The sequence below is a fragment of the Rhineura floridana genome, chromosome 4 (genome assembly GCF_030035675.1).
Source record: "Rhineura floridana isolate rRhiFlo1 chromosome 4, rRhiFlo1.hap2, whole genome shotgun sequence".
In the NCBI taxonomy this organism is placed as follows: Eukaryota; Metazoa; Chordata; class Lepidosauria; order Squamata; family Rhineuridae; genus Rhineura; species Rhineura floridana.
The window spans coordinates 58,138,382-58,162,548 of record NC_084483.1 but is presented as its reverse complement, the minus strand read 5'-3'; the positions used below and the strand labels follow the sequence as shown (position 1 = coordinate 58,162,548).

General features: G+C 41.5%; 1 protein-coding gene and 1 pseudogene across 7 annotated transcripts in view; both read right to left on the bottom strand.

The window, feature by feature from the left end:
* The window catches only part of COL19A1 (collagen type XIX alpha 1 chain), a 358,502-nt gene that overhangs the window by 102,497 nt on the left and 231,838 nt on the right, over nt 1-24,167 (bottom strand). For 6 of the 7 annotated variants that reach the window (XR_009762166.1, XM_061623076.1, XM_061623077.1 and 3 more), the window contains 2 exons: nt 23,485-23,538; nt 4,770-4,823 (listed from right to left, as the gene is read on the bottom strand). Coding sequence is in view for 6 of the 7 variants with exons in the window: in XM_061623076.1 (XP_061479060.1) it covers nt 4,770-4,823; nt 23,485-23,538 (108 nt within the window). In the remaining variant the exon portion in view is untranslated. The remainder of the gene's footprint in view (nt 1-4,769; nt 4,824-23,484; nt 23,539-24,167) is intronic. The other variant, XM_061623078.1, reaches the window with a different exon arrangement.
* On the bottom strand, nt 5,010-5,110 carry LOC133384738 (U6 spliceosomal RNA; annotated as a pseudogene).

The window sequence follows — 24,167 nt, the reverse complement described above, 5'->3', positions numbered from 1 at the left end:
ACACTAGTTGAAACCATCTTACAAAATTTAAGATCGGAAACATTAGAAACTGAGAGAACCAAAATTGACTGATCTTTCCATCCCTGCAGAGATGACAGGAAACAATCTGAGAAGAATGAGGTTGGTTTCTTCCATCTAAACAATGTTTATTAGTATACAGGATTGATTTTAGCAGGTTTTCCACATTCCAAATATAAGCTTGTAATTAATAGGCTGAGATTCGAGCAAGGACACATTTGAAGGTAGCATGGGTTGAGATGGCTGGGTTCCAAACCACCTAGCAAGGATTCCAGATCTTGTTAACATCTGCATTCAGAGATGGTAAGTTTCTAACTGAAGCATATAATGCAGCTGTGTTATAGACTGCCTTGCATACTAGGATTGGCTTTTTAATGGGCGTGTGTGTGGCTCTACTCAGTGTGAGATATGTTAACTCAAAGAGCGAATTTGTTTGCAGTTCTATGCAAAACATTTCAGGACTGTACATACCTTTGTATGGGAGGTATGAAAACTATGGGGACAGAACCATACAAGTCTTTTCATGGGTGTATTGGCCAGTGTTTGTTGACTATGATGTTTTCTGACCAATTTCGTGATGGTAGGTGTCAGAGAAGAGAATGCAAGAATTAGTTCCTGAGGCAGCAGATAGAACAAGGCATTTGTTGCCAAGCCCTGCAGATATCTAGCTGTGCCTTGAAAGATAGGTGGGAATCTTTGCAGTTTCCGTTATATGACTAAGAATACTGTTAGTTTGGGGGATGAGATGGATAATTCCTATGAGTCCCCTTCCAGCCTCTGATTTGAAGACTTGCGCCTGGGGGTGAGAAACTCGCTCTGCTGGTCAGTTGAGTTTCTTTTGTTAATCTAATAGAGTGGCCAGGTGGGTTAATGGGTCTATCACGTGCCCATCAACTGGTGAATGGGCCAGGGAGATCTTTTTGTCATTGAAATTCTTCAGGAGAGCCCCCCCCCTCCTGGGGCATAGGAGAGGCTTGTGTAATTAGTTGTATTTGAGAAAGGCTGGGAACTGGAGGCAGGCAGAGAGATTGGCTCTCTGCACCATGGCATTGGGGTGCCTCATGTAACACTGATGGAAAAGCTGGATATTGGACTGCTGATGCCTTGAACCCCTCCATACTAAACTCAGGTTGGAATGTGTGTAAATAAATAAACCATATTTCATAAAGACACCACAGTCTCCGCTGACCTTCTTCCCAAGGAAACCAAACCCTGGGCGAGCGCAGGGACCCCTGGAAATCTCACCGCTCGGAGATTGAGGTGGCACGCAACAATACATTTGACTTCAAAATATAGGAATGTGGGGGGGGAAATCTAGCAGAGAACAGGAGCCCATCCAGTCATAGAATGCAGAACAGTTACATCAGAATGAATCTCAGCCTACTAATTACAAGTTTATTGTTGGATTTTGCTAAAATCAAGAAAGTAGACCTGGCAATCAATCCTGTATGCTAATAAAAATATGAACATTGTTTAGATTTTGCATAGTGCATTTTGCCATGTAGATATTTAAATTATTGTGCATACATTATGTGTTGTAAATAAAGGAATTTATCAATTCTTAGGTTTAATGATGTGAAATTTCTTGGCTACATAACATAATTGCAGAAGAAAGGTGATGTTTAGGTCAAGTATGCAAAGGCCAATCACTTGTTTTAATAGTTCTTTAATATCCAAAAAGGACAAATTGTTCTCCTAAACACTGCTAACATGATATATTGCTTTGAGAATTTTTCATTGCCAGGTTTGAAAGCTTGGATCAGCTCTGGTTCCAGAGTGTCTAAGTATTTAAATCTGTAGTTTAGATTGGCAAGTCGTCTTCCATCATCCTAAATACTAAACTTAGCACTCCTTTTCAAGCACGTTGCTTGCTTGGAAATAAGTCATTAAATGCTTTGCACTGGACAGCTGAAAGGAAGAGTGTGCTGATGCACTGTAAGAGGATTTAAAAGATGATTAATTTCTTGAAGGCAAAACAGCTGGCCCATGTTTGGCCAGAAGATATTAATTGGGAAACATGAGATGACTTAAGAATTTGTAGAGTCTCATGGTAGTGAGAAATATGAATCTTGAAGACAGATGTATATCAAACCCTGAAGACCTCCACTGTGGTTCATGTCATCAGCCATAAAGTTAATCTTCAATAATGTGGAATTAGGAGGCTACTAAAACTGATGCCATGCATACCAAGAAAGATAAGAAACAAATGATACATGAAAAAAAACTATCAATGCAATTACCTTTTCCATACCATACAATGGATTGGGAGATATAGCCAGAAAGCAGCTCTTCAATTTACTCAAAGCCAGTGGGTTTCTAAACCGTAAAATCTACAGTACAGTAAATATGAATAATGAAGGCTGCAATCTCATGCGAACTTTCATGGGAGTTAAGTCCCATTGATCTGAGCGGGTCCTACTTCTGGCTAAGCATGCTCAGAATTGCACTGAAAACATCTTCACTTATTTTGTTCACTGTATCATGTACCGAAGATGCCAAACAGGACTGCACTGAGAGAAATGCAAATTATAGCTGTACTGAATTTAATGGACTGAGGCTGTGTCCACTGTCCATACAGGGGAGGTATCTCACAGAACAGATAGATCTGATTTTTCCATGTGCAAGAGTGTCCATAGATAAGCAATTTACATTTTCTACCTGATTCCTACATCAGTGTTTCCTATCCACATTAGTGGGTGGTTCTGGATGGGATGTATTCACATGGTGTGTGCATGTCCCTTCCCCTCAGTTACTAAGTATCCACCATCCCTTAACGTTTTTCAAATTGGGCATGTATACAAAAAAATTTCCCAGGAACTGCACAACAGCAAATGCTACCAGCATGGTTCTCAATGGGCAAAATGAAAGTTTGTGCATTTGGGTGGGGTTAACATACAACATACATACATACATACATACATACATACATACATACATACATACATACATACATAAATAAATGGCAATATGTCTATTTCTGCAATGAAAGCAGATACCTGCAGATGATCCCTGTTGGATCTGTCACTAGAAAGCCAGCCAAGGAAGCCTGTCTGCTTGCTTACTTTCCACCCTCCCAGAAGAGGGCTTTCTAAATAACCTCCATGACATCTTTTGTAAACATTTAAAGCCTTGGGTAAAGCTGCCAAAAAGCCACATTGTTTCTCCCAGACTCTCCCCATCCATCCCATCCATTGGAATCGTGAAAATTGACATGTATTATTATTATTATTATTATTATTATTATTATTATTATTATTATTATTATTATTATTATTATTTGTGGAAGACCATTCTTGTGCAAAACCTCCATATTAAAAATGTAAACAATGTTCTGTGAACATTGCCCTTAGTATGCAGCAATGGGAAATAGGCATGCTTGAAAATAGGCATCATTTCAGCAACACAAAGTAGAATCAGGAGTGTGGCGATGCAGAACACTCACTGACAACATCTCACTGACACACCTGAATATCAACCCACCATAACTTTCTGTCACATTGTGTGCCCATATTTGTGCTGCATGTGATTTCAGTTTGCATTAATTTTCTTTTTGGATTATGAAGGGATCAGGTAAATCTGGATTAAATGGGATGGGGAATTATGGGCTGCCATTTGGATAAGGAGAGAGTCATGTGGATGCCGGGAAACCATACACAAGTAGCAGCAAATCCACACTAAACTCCCATATAGATGCAGCCTGATTAATTGACTTATTGCTTGTTTCACCTTCAATGATCAGTCCTCTAGTGAATCTTGAGGTGGCTTATCACGTTTGTAAAACAAACTGCATTGCCATTAAAGTCCACCTCCATGTACAATATAAAAGTAATCAAAATCCCACCAGTGTGCCAATCATGGCAGGTAGGGATTTCAGAAGTCCAGGCACTGGTATAGTGGTATCTCTGAACAGCAGGAACACATCATGATCACCCATTGCCCTGGCCCCCAAGAAGAGACCATAGCCACACTCCCCAGCAGAGTCCAAAATGGTGGGCACTGTGTTGATCTATTACATATGTATATGAACATGTATGTGTGTGTGTATGAAAACATGGTTGGGTTCGCACAACACAGTAATCCAAACTTTTGGGTACTGGATTGCATGGACTCCTGGAGAGGAATTTGCTTCTCCTTTGCTTCTCCTTTGCTTCTCCTTGATCCTTTTTATTACTGCACTGCACCATGGTTTGTCTTAGCGTGTTGTCAAAACAACAGCTTAGACTCATGGTTAATGTCTCTCCTCACTAACCACAAGTTGTACCCAAGGTTTGTTCACACATACTCTGAAAAAAATCCCAGAGGTTTGCTTCCCTGTGCCCCACCCCCAACTGTACCAACATAAACATCACAGAAAAATCCGCATAGCAGCCTAATCTAAGTGGAAGAGTAGTTGTTTTCCAAGTGCATTCTACAAAACTCTGGGCTTCTTCAGTCAGGAGTTTCTCAATGAGAAGATCAGTAACAGCTGGCAAACTGTCTTTCAGGAGGAGGCAGAGACACAGAATATTAACATCTGACTTTAGGAGCTATATGGAGCTCATGCTAGCTTCTGCTAAATGTGTGGGGTGGAGTCCGCAGACAATGACTGAACAGTTTCACCAGTGCTCTTGTGGTACACTACGCCCCTTTTTTTTTGGTCCCTCTGCCCTTCATATGCCAAAAAGGTATTTGCATCTAGAGTTAAGTGAGATGAGAAGTTGTGCAAGCACATGTGTCTTCCATGCTTTCCCATGTAAATTAAGTGCCCATACCTGGTAATATGGACCTTTAAAGGAATCTTGACGTGCTGTTACACCTGGAGGACCCTAGAAAAGGAAAATATTAAGAGCTAAATTTGTCATGCAGATGAATATATGTGTTTAATTGTATTCAATCAATATCGTATTTCTGTCTGCACAAAATGGATTACTAGGCATTATTCATTTATTGTAACTTCCGACAGTACATCAACAGAACTGGTGATTATATGAAAATAGTCACAGACCAGCATAAAAAATATGGAATGCTTCACAATTTTGCATGTCATCCTTGGCAGGAACCATGCTAACCTTTTCTGTATCTTTTTCTGCTGGTGCAAGGACTGTTGGCTGTCCAACAGAATGTTCCCTCCCTCTCCACTCCCCTCGTACTCCCCATGGCCCCTAAATCTTTTCTGGGTTTCCCCCAACCCTCTGGGGCAGATTTGGGGAGGGTGCAGGGGCATGTGGGAAAAGAGAGATGTTCTGTTGCACAAGAGGAAAAACTTGCACTAGCAGAGGTACTTTGTTGTAAACCACTCATAGAATCTATCTATACTATACTTACGACTTTAAAAATCTGCAGATTCTTTCCAGGAGTCCAAAAATTTCTGAAGACATTTAATTACTGTTTCAGGTCAACAAATGTAATTAGCTTCAACCTTAGTCTGAATCATTTCTGTCAAACTCAATAGACACAAAATATTCAAGCTTAACAACTTCAATGTGTGTAACATTCTCTTAGAAAGGAAGTGGAGGCAAGCTTCCAACAAGTTCTATAAGACATTCCAAATTTCAAAACATTTTGCTTCCGACAAAACAAAACATTTCTTCAGGTGTTAACTGCCTCACACTGTCAGAAAAATAGCAGGGCTGTGGAGTCGGTATGCCAGACCTTCGACTCCGACTCCTCTATTTTTCTACTTTCTGACTCTGACTCCGACTCCTTCATAAATGGCAAATGTATATTAACTAGTAATAACACATTTACTGTAGTAAAATGGTAGCACAAGGCATTTCATCACCACCATGTGAATCCAGAGCTTGGAAAAGTTACTTTTTTGAACTACAACTCCCACGAGCCCAATCCCTGGGACTGATGGGAGTTGTAGTTTACAAAAGTAACTTTTCCAAGCTCTGGATTCACGTGGTAGTGATGAAATGCCTTGTGCTACCATTTCACTACAGTAAATTTGTTATTACTAGTTAATATACATTTGCCATTTATGAAGGAGTCGGAGTCGGAATCGGAGTCGGAGTCAGTACATTTCTACCGACTCCGACTCCACGACTCCGACTCCACAACCCTGAAAAATAGTCCATCTATACCAGTACTATGTTGACTGGCACTAGCTCTCAAAGAGGGGATTGAACCTAGGATCTTATATTATGCAAATAATGTGCTCTACCGCTAAGCTAAGGCCATTCCCCGTAATGTGATAACCCCACAATAGGACTCCAGTGCAAGAGAAAATGTGTGGACCACATACTGTAATGATGTGCTTTTGTATGTTATTGTTATTTTCAGTATTTAAAATGTTGTTGTAATTGATATTTTAAATTATGGTCTGATTTGGAACCTTGAGCCTTTTCCTGATGAAATGCAAGATATAAATGTTTTAAATAAATAACATAAATATACAGCATACAGTAAATCAATGTGCATTTTTTGTACCATAGATTGACTGGAGAAGCCATCAAGGTTGGAAAGCAAAGCAACAATCCAACTAAAAAGAATTGCCTGTTTTTTCTCCCCATCCGACTTCTCATAGAACAAGAAGATTTTTCCTGTTAAGAGGACTGTCAAATTCAAGAAAAAGAAGTGGACTGTCAAGGGACTTGAAGCTAGTGTCAACAAAGCTTATAAATTTCAGCAGTTGACCACCCCAAGAGAGACATCCTACTAATAAAGCTTCCCCACTTTGAAAGATCTAATCAGGACATGCCAAGCAGGATTCATCATAGCTGCAGCCACCAAGGCCCAGAATAACAAAATTATATTTATAAGTATGTAAATATAAATACTTTTTTTAGGAAGAAAAACAAAACAAATGAGCCTACCAAAGCAATTTTAAAGCAGCTACTATGAGATAGAGAGAAATACAGTTCACAGAAACAAGCAACACCACCATTTTATGTCGCTTATATTGACCATGACCCAGATAATTTTTAAATATCTGTCATATATTATAATGTTCTTGTCAGTGGGTGGAATACAATTGGCGCCACTCCACTGACAGAGGGCATCTGTCAGGAAAACAGGGAGGGAGGCAATTTTGGGCAATTTATTGACCTTTCCTGCGCACACGCACACATGCCAAATCTGCTCAGAGGGGTCCTCCAACTTACCAGAACAGATTTTGGAGGGAGGTACCATGTTGCAAGGCAGAAGAAGAATCACCAAAAGTTGTCTGTCTCCCCATTCCACTGACAGAATCTTTGAGAACAGGGAGTAATGCTAACTGGGATGCCAACCAGTGTTATTACTCAGAAAAGTACTTTACAAACACTATTTCTTTAATGCCCACAACACTCTTAAAAGATTAACAGGTGCCTTATAGACACTGGGAGACAATGATCTTCAATGTCAAACATTTGGTCCATGGACCAAAGAGCTGGAAGAATTTCAAGTCAACTTTGACCAAGGAGAACACCTTAACACCAACACTTGGGGGCAGGACCATAGCTCAGTGGCAGAGCAATGTTTTGCATACAGAAGTCTTTAGGTTCAATCCCTGGTATCTCTAGTTAAAAAAGGATAATGTAGCAAGTGATGGGAAAGACTTCTGCCTGAGACTTTGAAGACTCATTACTAGTCAGAGTAGCTAACAGTGGGCTAGATGGTTGATCTGACTTAGTATAAGGCAGCTTCCTATCTGCTGCTATAAGAACTCACCAACATATAAAATATCATTACAAATTAAGCTGCTTCAATCAAATGGTATCATGGCAAAAGCATGGAGCAGACCCAATAAAATTTTATTTTATTGTATATTATGCTTTTACACAACATACTATTTAGGCAAGGGATCAATTTACATACATGGGCCATATACACATTTTCAAAGTACCCCCATGTTCTAGTTTCACAGCCAGATAAATAACCCAACATTGGTCCATGCTAATAATAATAATATTAACAACAACAACAACAACAACAACCATTAGTCATACAACTCTGAAGACAAATAATAATATGACACTGAGGCCTTTGGAGATGGCAAAAGGGTTTTGCAGATCTCCCTTCACACAAATCAGTATTTCATTAGTCTTTTTACAACACAACACACAGCTACTTCTGCATTCCAACCAAATTCTCCCGGTTCTATAACTCCAGTTCTAACTACTGATCAACACTAGTTTTAAAATCCAAGAAAAGTGCTAATTCTTGCCCTACCACAAGGGCAAAGTATACATTTTAAATTAGTGATCAACAGTTTTTATTTTTCAAACATATTTTTGTTATCAAATTCTACCTTTTACATTTCAAAGAGAAAGCAGGGATCTGGTAGCATACCAAAGGAATACATCTTTCTTTACTTTTTAGCTCCACACTTGAAAATAAAAAAATGGTCTGTATGATCCAGTTTCTAGCATCCAACACAGAAAGAAATCCTAAGCACACTTGCCTGGGAGTAAGGCCCACTGAATACAATGAGATTTACTTCCAAATAAACAGCATGTGAGCCTTATAATACCAGTATCATTATTTTGCACAGTATATGGAGATCACCAGCAAGAGAAGTTATAATTTGAAGTATGAGAATTATGAAAATTTGAATAAATTGTATAAAGAATATAGCACTAATCTAGTGATTTTGTTTTGCCTGCTAAACTCAAATGGCTATCATCAGGATGCATTTCCTAAGGGTGGCATAGTTTGGCTCCCATATAATCATGTTGTGAAGTGTCTTAACAAAGCTACGAATGAGGCAAATATGAAATACTGTAACAAGGGAGCATGATTTGCATTTTGACACCTAATCCTTTTCCAGCAAGCTCCATCTGTTCCATAAGAATGCACTGAATGGACAAACATCAAGAACCATTCTTACCCCTCCCCTCTCCCTCACACACACACAATTCCACAAGATAGAAATCTTTAGATAATACATTTTAAACATAAGAAAAATCTAGAGGAGAGGGCTAATCTAAAGGAACATTTAATTGATGGAGATATACTAGTAATGGCTTCTCTTAGAACAAAAAGACAATAGAAGACAATGACTTCTTTGAGAGCTCTCCAAGGAACTTAGAGGGGGCATGAGGTCACAGTCAGGAGAAATAAAAGTGTCTCAACTGAAGCAATTTAGATAACAATTAATTAGACTACAAAACTCAGTGATATAGGGCACTCTTTTTTTCTGTCTAGATTAAACAGAACTGTAAAATTAGTTGTCCCCATCAGAAGTAAAGTCAAAACTGTCTTACTATCAACACGTCACTGATCTTTTTTCATTTCCAGTAATAAACCAAATCTGCAGTGCACCCCAAAAAGGAACTGATTTGTCATGCCTCTACACAAGGGGTGGGGAATATGTGTCGCACAAATATTGTTGGCCTCCAACTCGCATCAGCCTCAGCCAGCATGGCTAATGGTTAGGGATGATTGTTTGTAGGGTTGGAAAGGTCTGTCAATTTCAGTCCTCTCAGTTTCTCATTGTTCTAATCTTAAATTCAATTCTCAACATATCTGTAGCAATCTGCAGTTGCTTTTTTTTAAAAAAATCCTCATGAATATTCTCCAGCATTTTAGTGAAAATTTATCCTAATAAATATATTTTGGTAGCCACTTTTGACTAATGTACACATTTTTCAAGCCATTTCTTATCATATAATGCATTTTTTGCATGTTATTTTCACAAATATTCATTTTATGAAATGCCATACAAAGTCAAACAAGTGCAAAGTTTGAAAGATGGCTATGTTTTGGTTCTCATATTGTTTTGGAAAATGCAAATTTGATAAATTCGGCTTGAAATGCAAGCTGAATTGAAATTCTTGTCCATCCCTAATTGTTTGTTTATTACTGCATTTCTATCCCACCTTTCCTCCAAGGAGCTCAAGGTGGTATAAAAAACATGGTTCTCCCCCTCTCAATTTTATTTTCACAACAACCCTATGAGGTAGGTTAGGATGAGACACAAGAGTTGTAGTCCAGCAACTTCTGGAGGACAACAGGTTTCCCACCCTGCTCTGCACTGATACCTTGATTGAAAGCTTTGGAGATGCACCTGCATGCATTATCAATCTCTTTTGCGAGCATGCTTTCTACTCCATTTCATAGTTAGAGATATCATCCTTTCCCTCACCCTCTCCCTGGATGTAGTGAGGCAAAGGAAGGAAGGTAGGCAGGCACAAAGCTGTGAAGGAAGATCTCCTACAGTAAGAGTGCACTATTGGTCCTTAGGGGAGAGGCCTGAGGGTAGCCTATTTCATTCCTCCCTCTCTGCTATTCCAAAGCTTCAGTGAGAAGACAGGCCAGGTGGGCCCAAGTCCATGGGTTTGATCCTTGTCTGAATATATGATGAGGCATGTCATGAGAAAGGCTTTGGAAAAAAGAAAAACTCCATAGATACATGGATATGACTTCTCTATTTCAATCTGTTTGTTGAAGATATAAATTTCAATAGCATCTCCATTTAAAAAACACCATGGATGTTCCTGCTTCATAGATTTAAACATCACGAGGTTATCAGCTGCTGAAAAGACCTTTTCTTGAATAATAATTAGGTACATTCTGCCACTCTGAATATTTTCAGATTTGCTTCTTAATGCATCATATACCAATAAGATACTAACAAAACTAAGTTTTGGTGTGTGTATGGAACAACAGGTTGAAGGTTCCAGACTAAGGTTGCAATTCAGTACACACTTACCTAGGAGTAATTCCCATTGAAGCCAATGGAGCTTACTTCTGAGTAGACATGTATTGGATTGCAACCTAAGTTAGTTGACTTAGGCCTCACTGGAATCAATGGGACAAGCTGGTCATGACTCAAGACCCACTGATTTTAGTGGGAATGAAGTGCATTTAATTTAGTGTGAATCCAACCCATTGCAATGAGGACAGCTGAAGCATGACAGAATGCAGTTGTACTCAATGAAAAATGCTCCGCGTGTATTCTCATTATTTCCCTAAACACCTCACAGATTTGTTTTGTGGGGGGGGGCACAGAGAAAGACTGCAGGAGTAGATATTTTCAGAGTACAATTAGGTGCCCCTTAATTTTGCTTCCTAATTTTGTATGGCTCTTTAAGCTTTGTACCACATCTTCCTTTTCAACAACAATGGAACTTTTATATAGATCCATGGGGTCCCAGAACACTGTACATTAAATCATTACAGGAAACAGGCAACATAATGGTAGTAGATAATTTTTGAAGCTCCTTCACAGTACTAGAAAAAGAACATTAAAAGGCAGACAATTTATTTGGCCATCTGGAAAATATTTCTGAGTCATCACTTCTACCCACTCCATGCCTCCTTTGGTAAACAGCTCCCCTCCGCCTCCACTCCCATTCCTCTAAAGGCTTTGCAATGTAACATGGAGATGTTTGGTGTGGTTTGTTGAATGGGGTGACAGCATCAAAGAGAAGCTGATAAGAGCTGCAAAAGGATGACATCTGCAATAATAGGGTGAAAGAAAAAACCATGCCCTGACAATTAAGAATAAATAAAATAATAACCAATGGGGGCAAATACTGGTAGGTATTTCTCCTCCAACATTATCAGCATTTTCAATATAGTATCTAAGAGCAAAGAAGAAAAAGATCAGCAATATCCACATACCCATGAACTGATCTCATCATACCTCTGATGTTCTGCTTACTATAATTAACTGATAACATTCCTTCACTTCCAAAACTCTAGTAGAATGACAATCTTTTCAGAAGCATTGGAAATGAGATTTCCAAAGTAGACTGCTGGTTACTTAAGATAACTGTTCCGGTGGCACCAGCATGTATGTAGTGAGTTATGACAGAATATAACTATGGAATTAATATGCAGACAGAATGAATACCCTACTCAGAAAAAAAGTGAAAGGCTTTTTGAAAGGATGGCAAATGGTATTAAGGAGAAAAATGAAGGCAGGATATTTAAGCTTTTCGATTTTCAATACACAAATTATGTTGCTACAACAGATATCATCAAGGTTACAGTCCTATGAAACGGTAACTGAGAATAAAGCCTTTTGAGAAAGTTTGCATGGGATTGTGCTGTATTTTTAAAAGCACATTTTTACAGATGCATACTTTTATTGTTTATATTGCAAGAGCTGTAAGGAAAATGTGTCTCAAGTTATTATGGATGTATGCATAACAAAGGGAAATCCTTCTTTACAAAAGAAAACCAGAGCAACAACATTTGAATGGAAGATGTGTGGTAAGAGAAATTATTGTAGAGATCCCATACGAATATTCTCCAGATAAACATTGTTGTCTGCTTTGAAATGATGAGATTTGCTCTGCAATGTGTATATCAGTGGGATGGACCATAGCTTAGGGCAGACTAGATAGCTGACATCTTTTATTTAAAAAAATCTCAGCGGGGCTGGGAAAACAAAATCCATAATATAGGGATGGAGAATGTAACATGAATGGCAACAAAATCCCTTTGCTTGCAAGGATCTTCAGAGTGTGGAGTTGATGTGCTGATCCACCATCTCTCACTTCCTTCTCAGAGTAACTCTCCATGAAAATTAGTTGCTGACTGGGACTCTAAAGAGTAGTAATCCCCAGTAATTTCTCTGAGCAAGGGCTAACATTTTGTGATCTAATTAACTTTTTCTGCTCTAACCTTCTGTACCTTGAAAGATCATTAAGTTATCTCCACCTGATCATCATCCCTGATCCTGGCTGGACAATGATTGTGTCATGTAATCCACACTGTGATTGGTCCATCACCAATGTGATGGCAGGCCTTTAAATATTATAGCATTTTTGTGAGATATTTATAGGATTGTAAAATTTTATTCCCTTTCCCCCTGCTTGTTATTGTCATTTTTTTCTGATAATCAACAAAAAGACAAAACTACACAGCAACGCTGTCTGAAGAATTCAAAGAAAACCAGGGAGAGCTGGAAAAGTACTCTAAAAGGATGACTTAGTTGAGTATTTATGAACTCTGTTACTGAAAACCTTTTGTGATTGTGTATCTTTCGAAAGCTTTTTAGAATATTTTAAACATCTAACTATTCCAAAGAAATGTATCCTGTCACTTGCCCTTTCTTATTGTGAGGGACCAATTCTGAAGTTCTCTAAATATTATTTAGAGAATGTTTAATGTTTAATGAAAAGTTTTCAGTGTTGTCTATGAGAATGTGGATACAGAATCACTAGAGGGAGCTGCTGTTCTATTTTTCAGAAATGAACTTCTTGGGTATTTTTTTTTTAACATGAATGACCACACACTAAACTGAACACTGCTGAGATCTCTAGCAGTGAAATAATGGAACAATGCTCTAAAACAATACAAGAGAGAAAGAAAAAGAATCCAAGAGTTTTGTACCAGAAGGGAACAGCAATTTTTGTTCATAACTGATATTTTAAAAAATACTCAAAGGTAAAAGAAAAAGGTATATCAAAGTAACATGATTCTTAACAGAAGCAATTAATATCCTTCATGACTTCTGTGAAACCTGGATTTGGTCCAGTGAGAATTACAGTAATTCTAGACATCACAAAGTAAGTCCAAGTTATCATTCCCCCTTCCTAAACCACCAATTTGCTCTGATCTAATCATGTAGCACCTAAAACGACTTCCTCTTGAACAAACATGGAAATGACTCTGAAATCATTCAGCATTTGCCGGAGTGGAGGGCAGAGGAGTCTCAGTGACTAAAGACTGATAAAATACAGCATACAAAAACAGCTCACTATAAATAACCCCAGAAAACTGTGTGCTATGCAAAACTGATTTTTGGTTTGTTTTATATATCTATATGTCCCTCCCACATAGGCTGCTGTCATGCTTCTTTTTCAATCAAGATTTAATTTATTGCTATTTGAAAATTTTCCATGCTAGTTGGGCCATTCATGAGGAATTATGATTGCTCCTTTGTCTCTACATTTTAAAATAAAATATGCATTATCCTCAGAAAAAACTCGCTGGGTGACCTTGGGCCAGTCACTGCCTCTCAGCCTCAGAGGAAGGCAATGGTAAACCCCCTCTGGATGCCGCTTACCACGAAAAACCCTATTCATAGGGTCGCCATAAGTCGGAATCGACTTGAAGGCAGTACATTTACATTTATATCCTTGTAGCAATCTGCTCTGACCCACCTCCAGCAGATCTAGTCCTACACACACAAAAATTGTGTCTGCATGTGGATCTTGTCACTGTATCAGAAAGAATAAAGAAAAGCCCACACGCCCTGTACTGGAAATGGAAGGGGGAAAGTAATGGCAGCAGGTATGGGGGGGAGGGTGTGTGTGAAGAGTGGGTACATATGCTTATTGTGCATTGATTTTTTCTTGTTTAAAGCTGTACCGGCTGCCGCAATCAGTCTATAACTATCAGAGCATTGCTACCATGCATTTTTTTCATACACACTGATGTGCCCACTCTAACCCACGTGCAAGTACATTACTGGCCTCATTCAAACATATCCCCATTTTAATTTTTTTTCATATTCACTCATGGAATGCTGCCTTGTTGTTCTGCACAGCTCTCCATTTGATGAAGTGCCTTTTTAAAAAAAATGTAAATGAAACCCTGCTTACTTCGAAATGGTTTCACAACAAAAGAATTCAGAGAATTAGCAAAAGCACTTGAACTGCAAATGCACAGAAATATTTGAGCTGGGAGGTTTTGAGCTATGCCAACCTGAAATAGAATTCTCAGTGACAAAACATTCTGATCAGCTGACATGAAGGCAGAAGTCTACAAAATCATGAACATTATCTGCTTGAAAGAGGAAGTGAGAAGAATGGACACAAAAGAAAGAGCTGCCTTTTACAAGAAGTCGAGAGTGATTGGACAGTATATGACTCACCCATCAATTAGAAGAATCTTTAAAGATGTGTGTAAATGATTTTCACCTTACGTTTTTAAGTCTCTACAAGTTTAGCATCTGATGTGAATATTATTTAAAATATCCCCATGTTACATGGTTTAAGCTTTAGGGAGCCGGAACACAAATTATAGTTGCTAAGTTAAAGAGATACCAATGAAAACGACCCTCAAGACCAGTGAGTGGTCTCTGCCTGATTAGGACACAATTCTTCAATTTTGGGTGCCCAGATGTTGCTGGACTACAACTCCCAGCATCCCCAGCCACCTTACCTAATTGTCAGGGATGATAGTTGTAGTCAAGCAACAACTAGGGATCCACCGTTGAAAAAAGCTGGTTTAAGGCACGTAGGAATTCAGTCATCACATTATGAGTTTTTCTGAAGCAGTCACACCAGGGATGAGCAGTGTTTGTGTGATGGCTGAACTCCATGTGCAAGTGCTGAGGAGTGGGACTAGTCACTCACTGTATCCAGTACCATCTCTATTGTCTTGCCTGAACTCAAAGAACTCAGACACAGCTGTGGTTTTTTCTTTTATTGCAGTAAGACAAAGTTTCAATTCAGTGCGCTTCATGAATCTACCTACAAGTTACTCAGAACTCAGCATCACTCTAGGCCAAACTAGGCACAACTTTGCTGCATTAAGACATTGACTCAAACTACTCCCCCAGCTTAAGTAAGACTGGGTGGGCACCTTACTTGCATGTGCTAACTGTCACTGTTGGGACCACACGCACTGCTGGGGTTGAACTGTCAAAGTCCAGAGCTGGGGCACCTTCTGAGTCCAACTTCCCGCTTGGCCCTTCACCAGCTTGCCCATCCCACTCTAAGTCCTCCTCCTCTTCATTCTCGTCAGTCCACCCTGCTCCAGCAGGGCTCATGACATCATCCCCCCCTCCATGCCAAACCTCCCCCCATGCTGGAGGGTATCCTTCATGGAACTCTCTCACTTACTCTGGTGCATGGACATCTGATGCAGCCTCCCAGGATCTTTCCTCTGGTCTAAAACCCCTCCAGTGGATCAAATACTACAACTTTCCTTGGTGCCGACGGGAGCTGAGGATCTGCTCCACCTCATATTCCTCTTGCCCATCAACAATTATTGGTGGGAGTGGGGTAGCAGATGCCCGGTAGGGATTTGGTGGCTCCTCCAGGGTTAGCAATGAACAGTGGAACACTGGGTGAATCTTCATGGAGGTGGGCAAGCATAGATGGAATGCTACCGGGTTGATCTGTGCCTCTACTTCAAACGGCCCCACACTCCTAGTCTCTAGTTTGTGGCAAGTTGCATTTGATGGCAAATAACACATAGATAGCTATCTCCCACCTGTATCTCGAGGCCAGGCTGGCGGTGCTGGTCGGCAACTTTCTTGTAGGCAGCCTTAGCCCTTGTCAGTGGCTCTTGTAACAGCTGCTGCATCGCCTGCAACTCTTGCACAAACTCTGCTACCACAGGAACTGCCAGGATGGAGTTAGGAGTGGGGAAAGTGCAAGGGTGGTAGCCAAAATTGGCAAAGAAGGGAGCCCGCTAGGTAGAGGCATGCACAGAATTATTGTAGGCAAGCTCAGCCAGGGGCAATAAAGACACCCAATTATCCAGCTAATAATTGACATAACAGCAGAGCAGAGATACAGGGTGATGTTCACTTTCTCTGTCTGCCCACCCATCTGGGGCTGGTGTGATGAAGACAGTCGTAGTTCAATCTGTAGCAGCCGCAACAGGGCATGCCAGAACTGGGCAGTGAACTGGGCCCCCCGATCTGAGACCAGGCTGCTTGGGAGCTTGTGCACCTGGAAGGTGTGTTTAATAAACAACTGCACAGTCTCTTGGGCTGTTGCTATACCAGCACACGGAATAAAATGGGCCATCTTGCTGAAGGCGTCAATGACAACCAGAACAGTAGTCTTTCCCTGAGAGGTGGGTAGGTCTGTGATAAAGTCCAGGGTTACCATCTGCCAGGGGCCCTCAGGCGTGGGGAGTGGCTCTAGTAGCCTGGCAGGCCACCCAGGGGCGTGCCTGCCTCTCATGTACGTGGGGAAAGATTGAACATATCTCTCAATGTCATGCTGTATTCTTGGCCAGCAGAAGTCATGTGTGACAGCCTGCAGCATTTTGAACACCCCAAAATGCCCTACGGTCAGGTGTCGTGGCATTGCCATAGGACTTATCCTCAGAACTTCCCAGGGGGCAAGTACAGGGCCTCATAATGGCAAAGCAACCCCCCCCAAGAGAAGCCCAGAGTCTGGTCCTGAGGGGGCTGCTTTAGCTCTCACACTCACTCCTACGCGAAAGGGTCTTGTTCCTGAGCAGCGCACAGCTCCTCGATCCACAGATCAGGACAGGCCGCTGCCACCAGTATGTCTAGGGGTATGATGTGACATAGTGGGAGCTCCGGCTGGGTATCATTACACTCAGCCTTGCATGAAAGTGCATCGGCCCTGCAGTTTTAAACCTGGGGGACGTAGTTGATGTGGAAATGAAACCTAGTGAAGAACTGGGCCCAGCACACTTGTTGTTGGTTTAGCTTATGGGCTGTCTGTCGGCTCTCGAGGTTCCAATGGTCGGTGCAGACCTCCACCTGATACTGGGCTCCTTCCAAGAGGTGTCACTAAGTCTCGAATGCATCTCAGATGGCTAATAGCTCCTCCCAGACAGTATAGTTCTGCTCCAAACTAGTCAGTTTTCAGGAGAAATAGGCACAGGGAAGCAGTCTACCCCTTTTTTGGGGGGGTGTTACAACACTGCACTCATGGCCACGTCTGAGGCATCTGATTCCTCCATGAAAGGTTGGTGGGGGTCAGCGTGCTGCAATAAATCTTTCAATAAGTCTTTCCGGTGCTCAAAGGCCAGCTGGCCTGCCTTGGACCACTGAAATGGCCCAGAGACCTTGAGGCAGTCTGTCAGGGGGGCTGTCAAGTTGGAGAAAGCTGCAATGAACTGTCTATAGTAGTTGGAGAACCTGAGGAACCGCTGCAAGACCTTTTTAGTCTTGGGGTGCCAGGAGAGGATGCAGCACACCTTTCCAGGGTTCATCTCCACCCCTGCTGGTGTGATGCAATAGCCTAGAAAGTCCAAAGTGGTTAGGTCAAACTTATACTTCTCTAGCTTAGCATACAGGTGATGCTCCCTCAGCCTCTGCAACACCGTTCTCATGTGTGTCTTGTGCTGTGCCAGGGAGTCCGGGTAAATGAGGATGTCGTCCAGATAAGCAATCATAAAGCAATCTAGGTAGTCATTCATAAAATGCTGGAAGACCGCTGGCGCATTTGATAGTCCAAAAGACATGACCCGGTACTTGAAATGGCCATACTGTGTCTTAAAAGCTGTTTTCCATTCATCCCCTTCCTGGATCTGGACCAGGTTATAGGCTCCTCGAAGGTCCAGCTTAGTGTAGATCTTAGCTGTGCACAGCCACTCTAGCATCTTGTTGATAAGGGGGGTGGTGGCTGTTGGGGCTAATGATTTTATTCAGCTCCTGGTAGTCATGACAAGGGCGAAGTTCCCCACTTTTCTTTTGGACAAATAGTAAAGAAGCCCCGGCAGGAGATTTTGAGGGTCAAATGAACCCTCGCTGCACGTTGATATCCAGGAAGTCTCTTAGAGCAGCCAACTCTGGCTCAGACAATGAATATATGCACCCAGAGGGAACTTGGGCCCACGGGAACAAGTCTATGGCACAGTCGTAGGGCCTATGGGGTGGCAACTGGTCAGCCTCCTTTCTGTCAAAGATGTCCTGAAAATCTTGGTACTTTGCAGGCAGGGGAGCCTCCTTGGGTGGGGCCAGGGGTGTGATAGGGCTAATTGAGGTCCTTGGCTTACAGTTGATTCCAACTCATGGACCTCTACAAGAGCTGGGATTTGGAGTTTTCCTGCACTGGGGTCTTCTCCGACTTGGAGAGGTATGCCTTTGCGCGGTGTCCTGCCTTCCCACAGTAGAGACACAACCCATCTCTGCGATGCTTCTCCTTCTCTGCCTCTGTCAGGTGTGACCACACCCCCTATCTGTATAGGCTCCACCCCGGTTGGGTGGAGGTTTCCATGCTAGGTGAGAAGCACATGTGAGGGAGTGGTGTGGGAGGCAAGGCTCAGGCCACCTCAGCCTTGTGTTCTAGGCGAAGACCTTCAAGGCTGTTGTCTATCTGCAGGCACAGGTGGATGAGCTCTGATAAGGTGTTCAGTGGTGGGCTTTGCACCAATTCATCACGGATCTCACTGCTGAGGCTGTTAGGGTACTGGTACGTCAAAGCAGACTCATTCCAGTCCATCTCTTGGGCCAGGATATGAAAAGTGTTGGTATAAGTCCCGACAGAGTTCTTGCCCTGTTGCAGGGTTTCCAACTGGCAGGCCATGGTGGCCTTCCACTGGGAGTCCTGAAAGATATCCACCATGGCCTCAACAAAGTTATCATACTGGGCCAGCACGGAGTCATTCCAAAGCAACAGAGGTGTTGCCCACTGGGCAGCCTCCCCTTCCAGGAGGCTGATGACGAAGGCCACTTTCAAGGAGTCATTGGGAAAATCCAACTGCCACCCATGGATGTAAAGCTTGCACTGAGCAATGAACATTGGAAACTGCTCTTTCTTCCCACTGTAACAAAATGGCAGTCCCATGGGTGTCTTGACAGAAGGCTCAGGCAGTGATGGGGCTGGGGCAGTCCTCTGCTGCAAGGCTGACACCTGATTCCCAAGTTGAGTCACTTGCAAGTGCAAGGTCTGATTCTCTGTTTGGAGGATCTGGGTCTTGGCTTGGAGTTTCTGGAGTTTGGCTAGCATGGTCTCAAATGATCTCTGATAGTCCTTCCTGTCCCGCCGCTCGCTTCCATCTCAGTCATGGGATCGTCAGTGGAGGAGGTGGTGACTGAGTCAAACTGTCTTGCCCGAACTCAAAGAACTCAGACATGGCTGTGGTTTTTCTTTTATTGTAGTAAGAGAAAGCTTCAATTCAGTGCGCTCCATGAATCTACCTATGGCTTACTCAGAACTTAGAATCTCTCTAGGTCTAACTAGGCACAACTTCGCTGCACTAAGACGTTGACTCAGCAACTACTCTCCCCCCCCCACCTTAAGTAAAGTTGGGCAAGCACATTACTTGCATGTGCTAACTGTCCCTGTTGGGAAGACTCCGCCTCAACTGTGTCTGTTGAATTTCCTGCCACATTTGCTTCCTGGCACGAGACGAAGGTGGAGCCCCCATCACTGTCCTGTCTACCCCCTTAGAGGGAGGAGGGCTGCTTGCGGGCAGCGCGGGCACAGGGAGAGGGGAAGCGTCAGGCTGGGAAACCACTGGCTGGTCAGGTTGACTCTCCACTGGGATATCTGGAGCTGCTGGGTAGAACTGTCAAAGTCCAAAGCTGGAGCACCTTCTGAGTCCAACTCCCCACTTGGCCCTTCACTGGCTCAACTGTCCCACTCTAAGTCCTCTGCCTCCGCTTCGTTCTTGTCAGTCCACCCCCTTCCAGCAGTGCTCACCTATGGTGAGTATAACTTTTATTCCAACAACTCTAGATTTGTTGGCTTGCAGGAACCTTCTGCCTCATATTCCCCACCTCCATTCTTCAATATTTCAGACCTCCTTTTCTAAATCTCAGCACATTATAACCTTTTTTCCCTCAGGGCACCGAGACACTGTGGGTAATATCCAACGAAACTGTTCCACTAGTGCAAACACTTTTAATTGTGTAATGGAACTTCTTGTCCACATGTGCCCCCTGTATATCCCTGGAACAGATATGGGGGCTGCACAGGGAAGTTCCATTGTGTAGCTAAAAGTCCTTGCACTACTGGAACTATTTAGCTGGATGCTGCACAATCTGTTTAAGTAACAGCAAACACAATTTTATCTCATCTTGCCTCTCACATTGCTACATGATTCCCTGTGGGAAGAGAAAGTGGTCCATATAAAGCAGCCTGACATAGGCTGCGCACACACCAAACCTTTAATGCACATTCATAGCACACACACCCAAGAATCCCGGGGCCTGTAGTTTGTTAAGGGTGCTTGGAATTGGAGTTCTGTGAGGAGTAAACTACAATTCTCAAGTTTCTTTTGTGGGGTGTGCGTTGAATGTACTTTAAAGGTATAGTGTGTATGCAGCCATAGTCAAGTAACACTTGTAAATAGACTATGTGATGTTTCCATTCCCATGTTCACCTGTGCTTTACCCTCAGCATCTTTCCCACCATGTAAATCTGTATATGCAAATCATAGCTGATGCATCCCAATGGAGCGAGATGTTATCCAGCCATCTGAAGAGGTACGGATACACACAGGTGCAAACAATGAGCACCCTTCTTTGCTGCTTCTTTCACAACTTAATATGACCATACATTGGTGTGGGGGATATCCATTATCCCATGCTCAGCTCACTCCCACTAGTTACATTTCATATCTAGCATAAAAAGGCTACTCTTGGTTATTTAATGCTAGATGAGAAAGAGAGAGGGGTAGGTGTGAGACATAGTGAATGCCGCCACCATTGTATAGCTCTGTAGTTTGGGAGGCTACACATTGATAACTGCTTTTTCTAGCATTAAAAAAAACCCAGTGTCTATTTAAAGCTAAGACCAAGTGCTCTACTTATAGCTTTTATAACACACAAGAAAGAGCTGTTACTTTTTATATGAAATCAAGTTTAAAATCATTGAACGGCTTGCTACCAGTTGGCTACCTAAAATAGCACTAACTCAAATTCAGAATATTTCCATATCAGTTTCTTTCTTTTTTATATATCTATATTTTAATATACCTTAATCTGCCAGTGCTTTCCCATTCTGCTGGAATTTTTGTCCTCAAAGATTTTTCCTTTGACTTATAAATGGAAAAATCTCCATATGTCTACATCAAGGAGAAGTATTACCCTCTTGTTTTTCTAGGTGATAAATGGGGGCATGGTTTGGGCCACTATCTTAGCTTTCCTTTCCTGACATATATTGTTAGATTGTTCTTTTTGTCTTTAGTTAAGTGAAGGCACTGTATATTCTCATTTATTCACCTTTCCCTTCACAGCTGTATTTTTTTTACTGTGTCCAGCAATATCCTTGCCACAAAAATGTACTAGCCCAGATTCCCTAAAGCTCAAAAGGAGATGTACAGTAGATTATGGATTTCTGCCCATCATACACTACAGCCAAGAGTGAAAAGTGAGCAGACTGTAAAGTCTGACATAAAAAATATTACAAGCCTCCAGACATCACTCCTCTGATAAGTAAAGTGGGTATCCCATAAGTGGACATGCTGAGCACCAAACTTTCACACACACAGGACATTTTCTCTTTTTTTCTCCTCCACCTCAGGGCATCTGCACAAGCATCTAGCACACAAGATAATTATGTGGAATGGGAGATCTGGGTACATACACCCATATCCCTGTCCACTCTCCCACACACACCGCTCAGTTATGGAATATGAAGTTCAAAGTCTTGGTTGTTTGGGTCACCAAGTATGTCTGTGCATATATGTTGGGAGGGGGGGAAGAGAGAAAAACAGAATTCCATAATGCCCAATAGGGATTCCTCTACATGCGGCCGTTGCATCCACATGAGTAGAAATTAAACACTAATTTTTAAATGCTTAACTCTGCAGAATTGACAGGAAATATAGCATGAATCAGTCCATTATTGTCTATCACTAAACTTCTTTAAAAGATTATAAACTACCAAAAAAGAAGATTTCCAAAAGAATCCCAACATTCTTTTTTTAAAAAAAAATCAATAACACACTGTGGAATACAAATCCATCTATTAAAGAAGATACACTTATCATTTGGTGCATTCCATATGTTTATGTACTTTCAAAGATCATAGAATCAAGGTAATATGGAGAAAATGAGAGAATTCCATTAAATTATTAATGCAAAATGTCATCCTTCCAGGGGTTGCCTCCATTCCATGATTTGAGGAATTTTCTTGAGTCAGATATATGACCAGGCTCAAATTTCAAACCATGCATATCTAGCAACGAAGAAAATAATCCCCAAATGCTTAGATCTGAATTAAAACCTCTAGTGATGCATATTACAACTCTTTTCATACAGCTTATGTATTTATTAATCTTCTTTAATTCTTCAGCATGCTCATTTGATCTACACTTGAATGCTCTTCCCAGCATTGGTTATAATCCTCTCCACCATTCAGACAATTGGCAAGCTCATCATGCAGCCCTTCAACTTTGAAATTACCCCTCTGAGACAGATATTATCCCATCTTAAACACACAGCATCATCAGTTTGTGTAAACTGAATTAGCAATATCCCTCAGATAATGTACACAGTCTGCTTCTTGACATGCTAACCACTTTCTTCCATTTCAATAGGAGTTTCAGAAGTTATGTTCCTTTCCTATCAGTCCCATACTCCACTTCTCTACATGTGTCTGTACCTACTTCATTCTCCTAGTGGCTCAGTGGGGAAATGCCTGCTTTGCATGCCAAAGGTCCCAGGTTCAATCCCCGGCACCGCCAAGCATGGCTGTGAATGTGCCCTGCCTGAAACCCTGAAGAGCCACTGCCAGTCAATGCAGACAATACTGAGCTAGATGGACTAATGGTCTGACTCAGCTTAAGGCAGCTTCCTATGCTCCGATGTTTATTTCTCTGTACTTGGAAATGTTAGATACTGCAGAGAAAATAAAGATCTGATGTGTTCATGTACAGCGACCCTCGGATGATCTGTTACAAATTCTTGACTGAAGTTAGTTTCACATAACTGTTACTCACAGGTGGCCCTGGTGGTCCTGCTTTTCCAGGGAGTCCTGGCTTTCCTCGTCGTCCCTGGATATAAAGAAACAAAGAAACAGATAATAAGTAGAGGAATTTTTGAACATTAGGGAGAAGGACTTCTTATTTCTTTAAAAGAGCAAGATTGTCTGCAGAATTTTGGTTGGTTTTCAGCGTTCACTTATGCAGAAAGTATTGCCCTGAATAGACTTTGGTCTCATGTCAGTATGTTCAATCCCCTTTGCAACAGCAAATTGGCTATGCAAATCCATGCGGTCAGTCACTCTAATTGGCTATGCTTGCCAGTGACATCAGCACCGAGATATATCTGATTAGCTATGTAGCATTGTGATATCCTAATTGTTTGGAATTACTCAAGTAAAGTGAAAAAAGATCCACTCAGATAAAAGTGGTAGCACAGCAGATAAGGAAAACAATGGCAGGGAACAGTTTTGAAGTGAAATTTGCACATTTAAGGAGTTTTGGGGAAATACTTCCAACAGCTTTACTTTTAACCCTTTCAATGGCCCTTAATATTCAAGAAAAGCTATAAAATTGCCCCTTTCTAAGCTCTTTGCAAATAAAACTGCATATATCTATACTGGTATTGTTTTTAGATGTGTTAATTCTTTTATCATTTGTGTGTTTGCTACCCTAGGCTCCTTTGGGAGGATATAAAATTA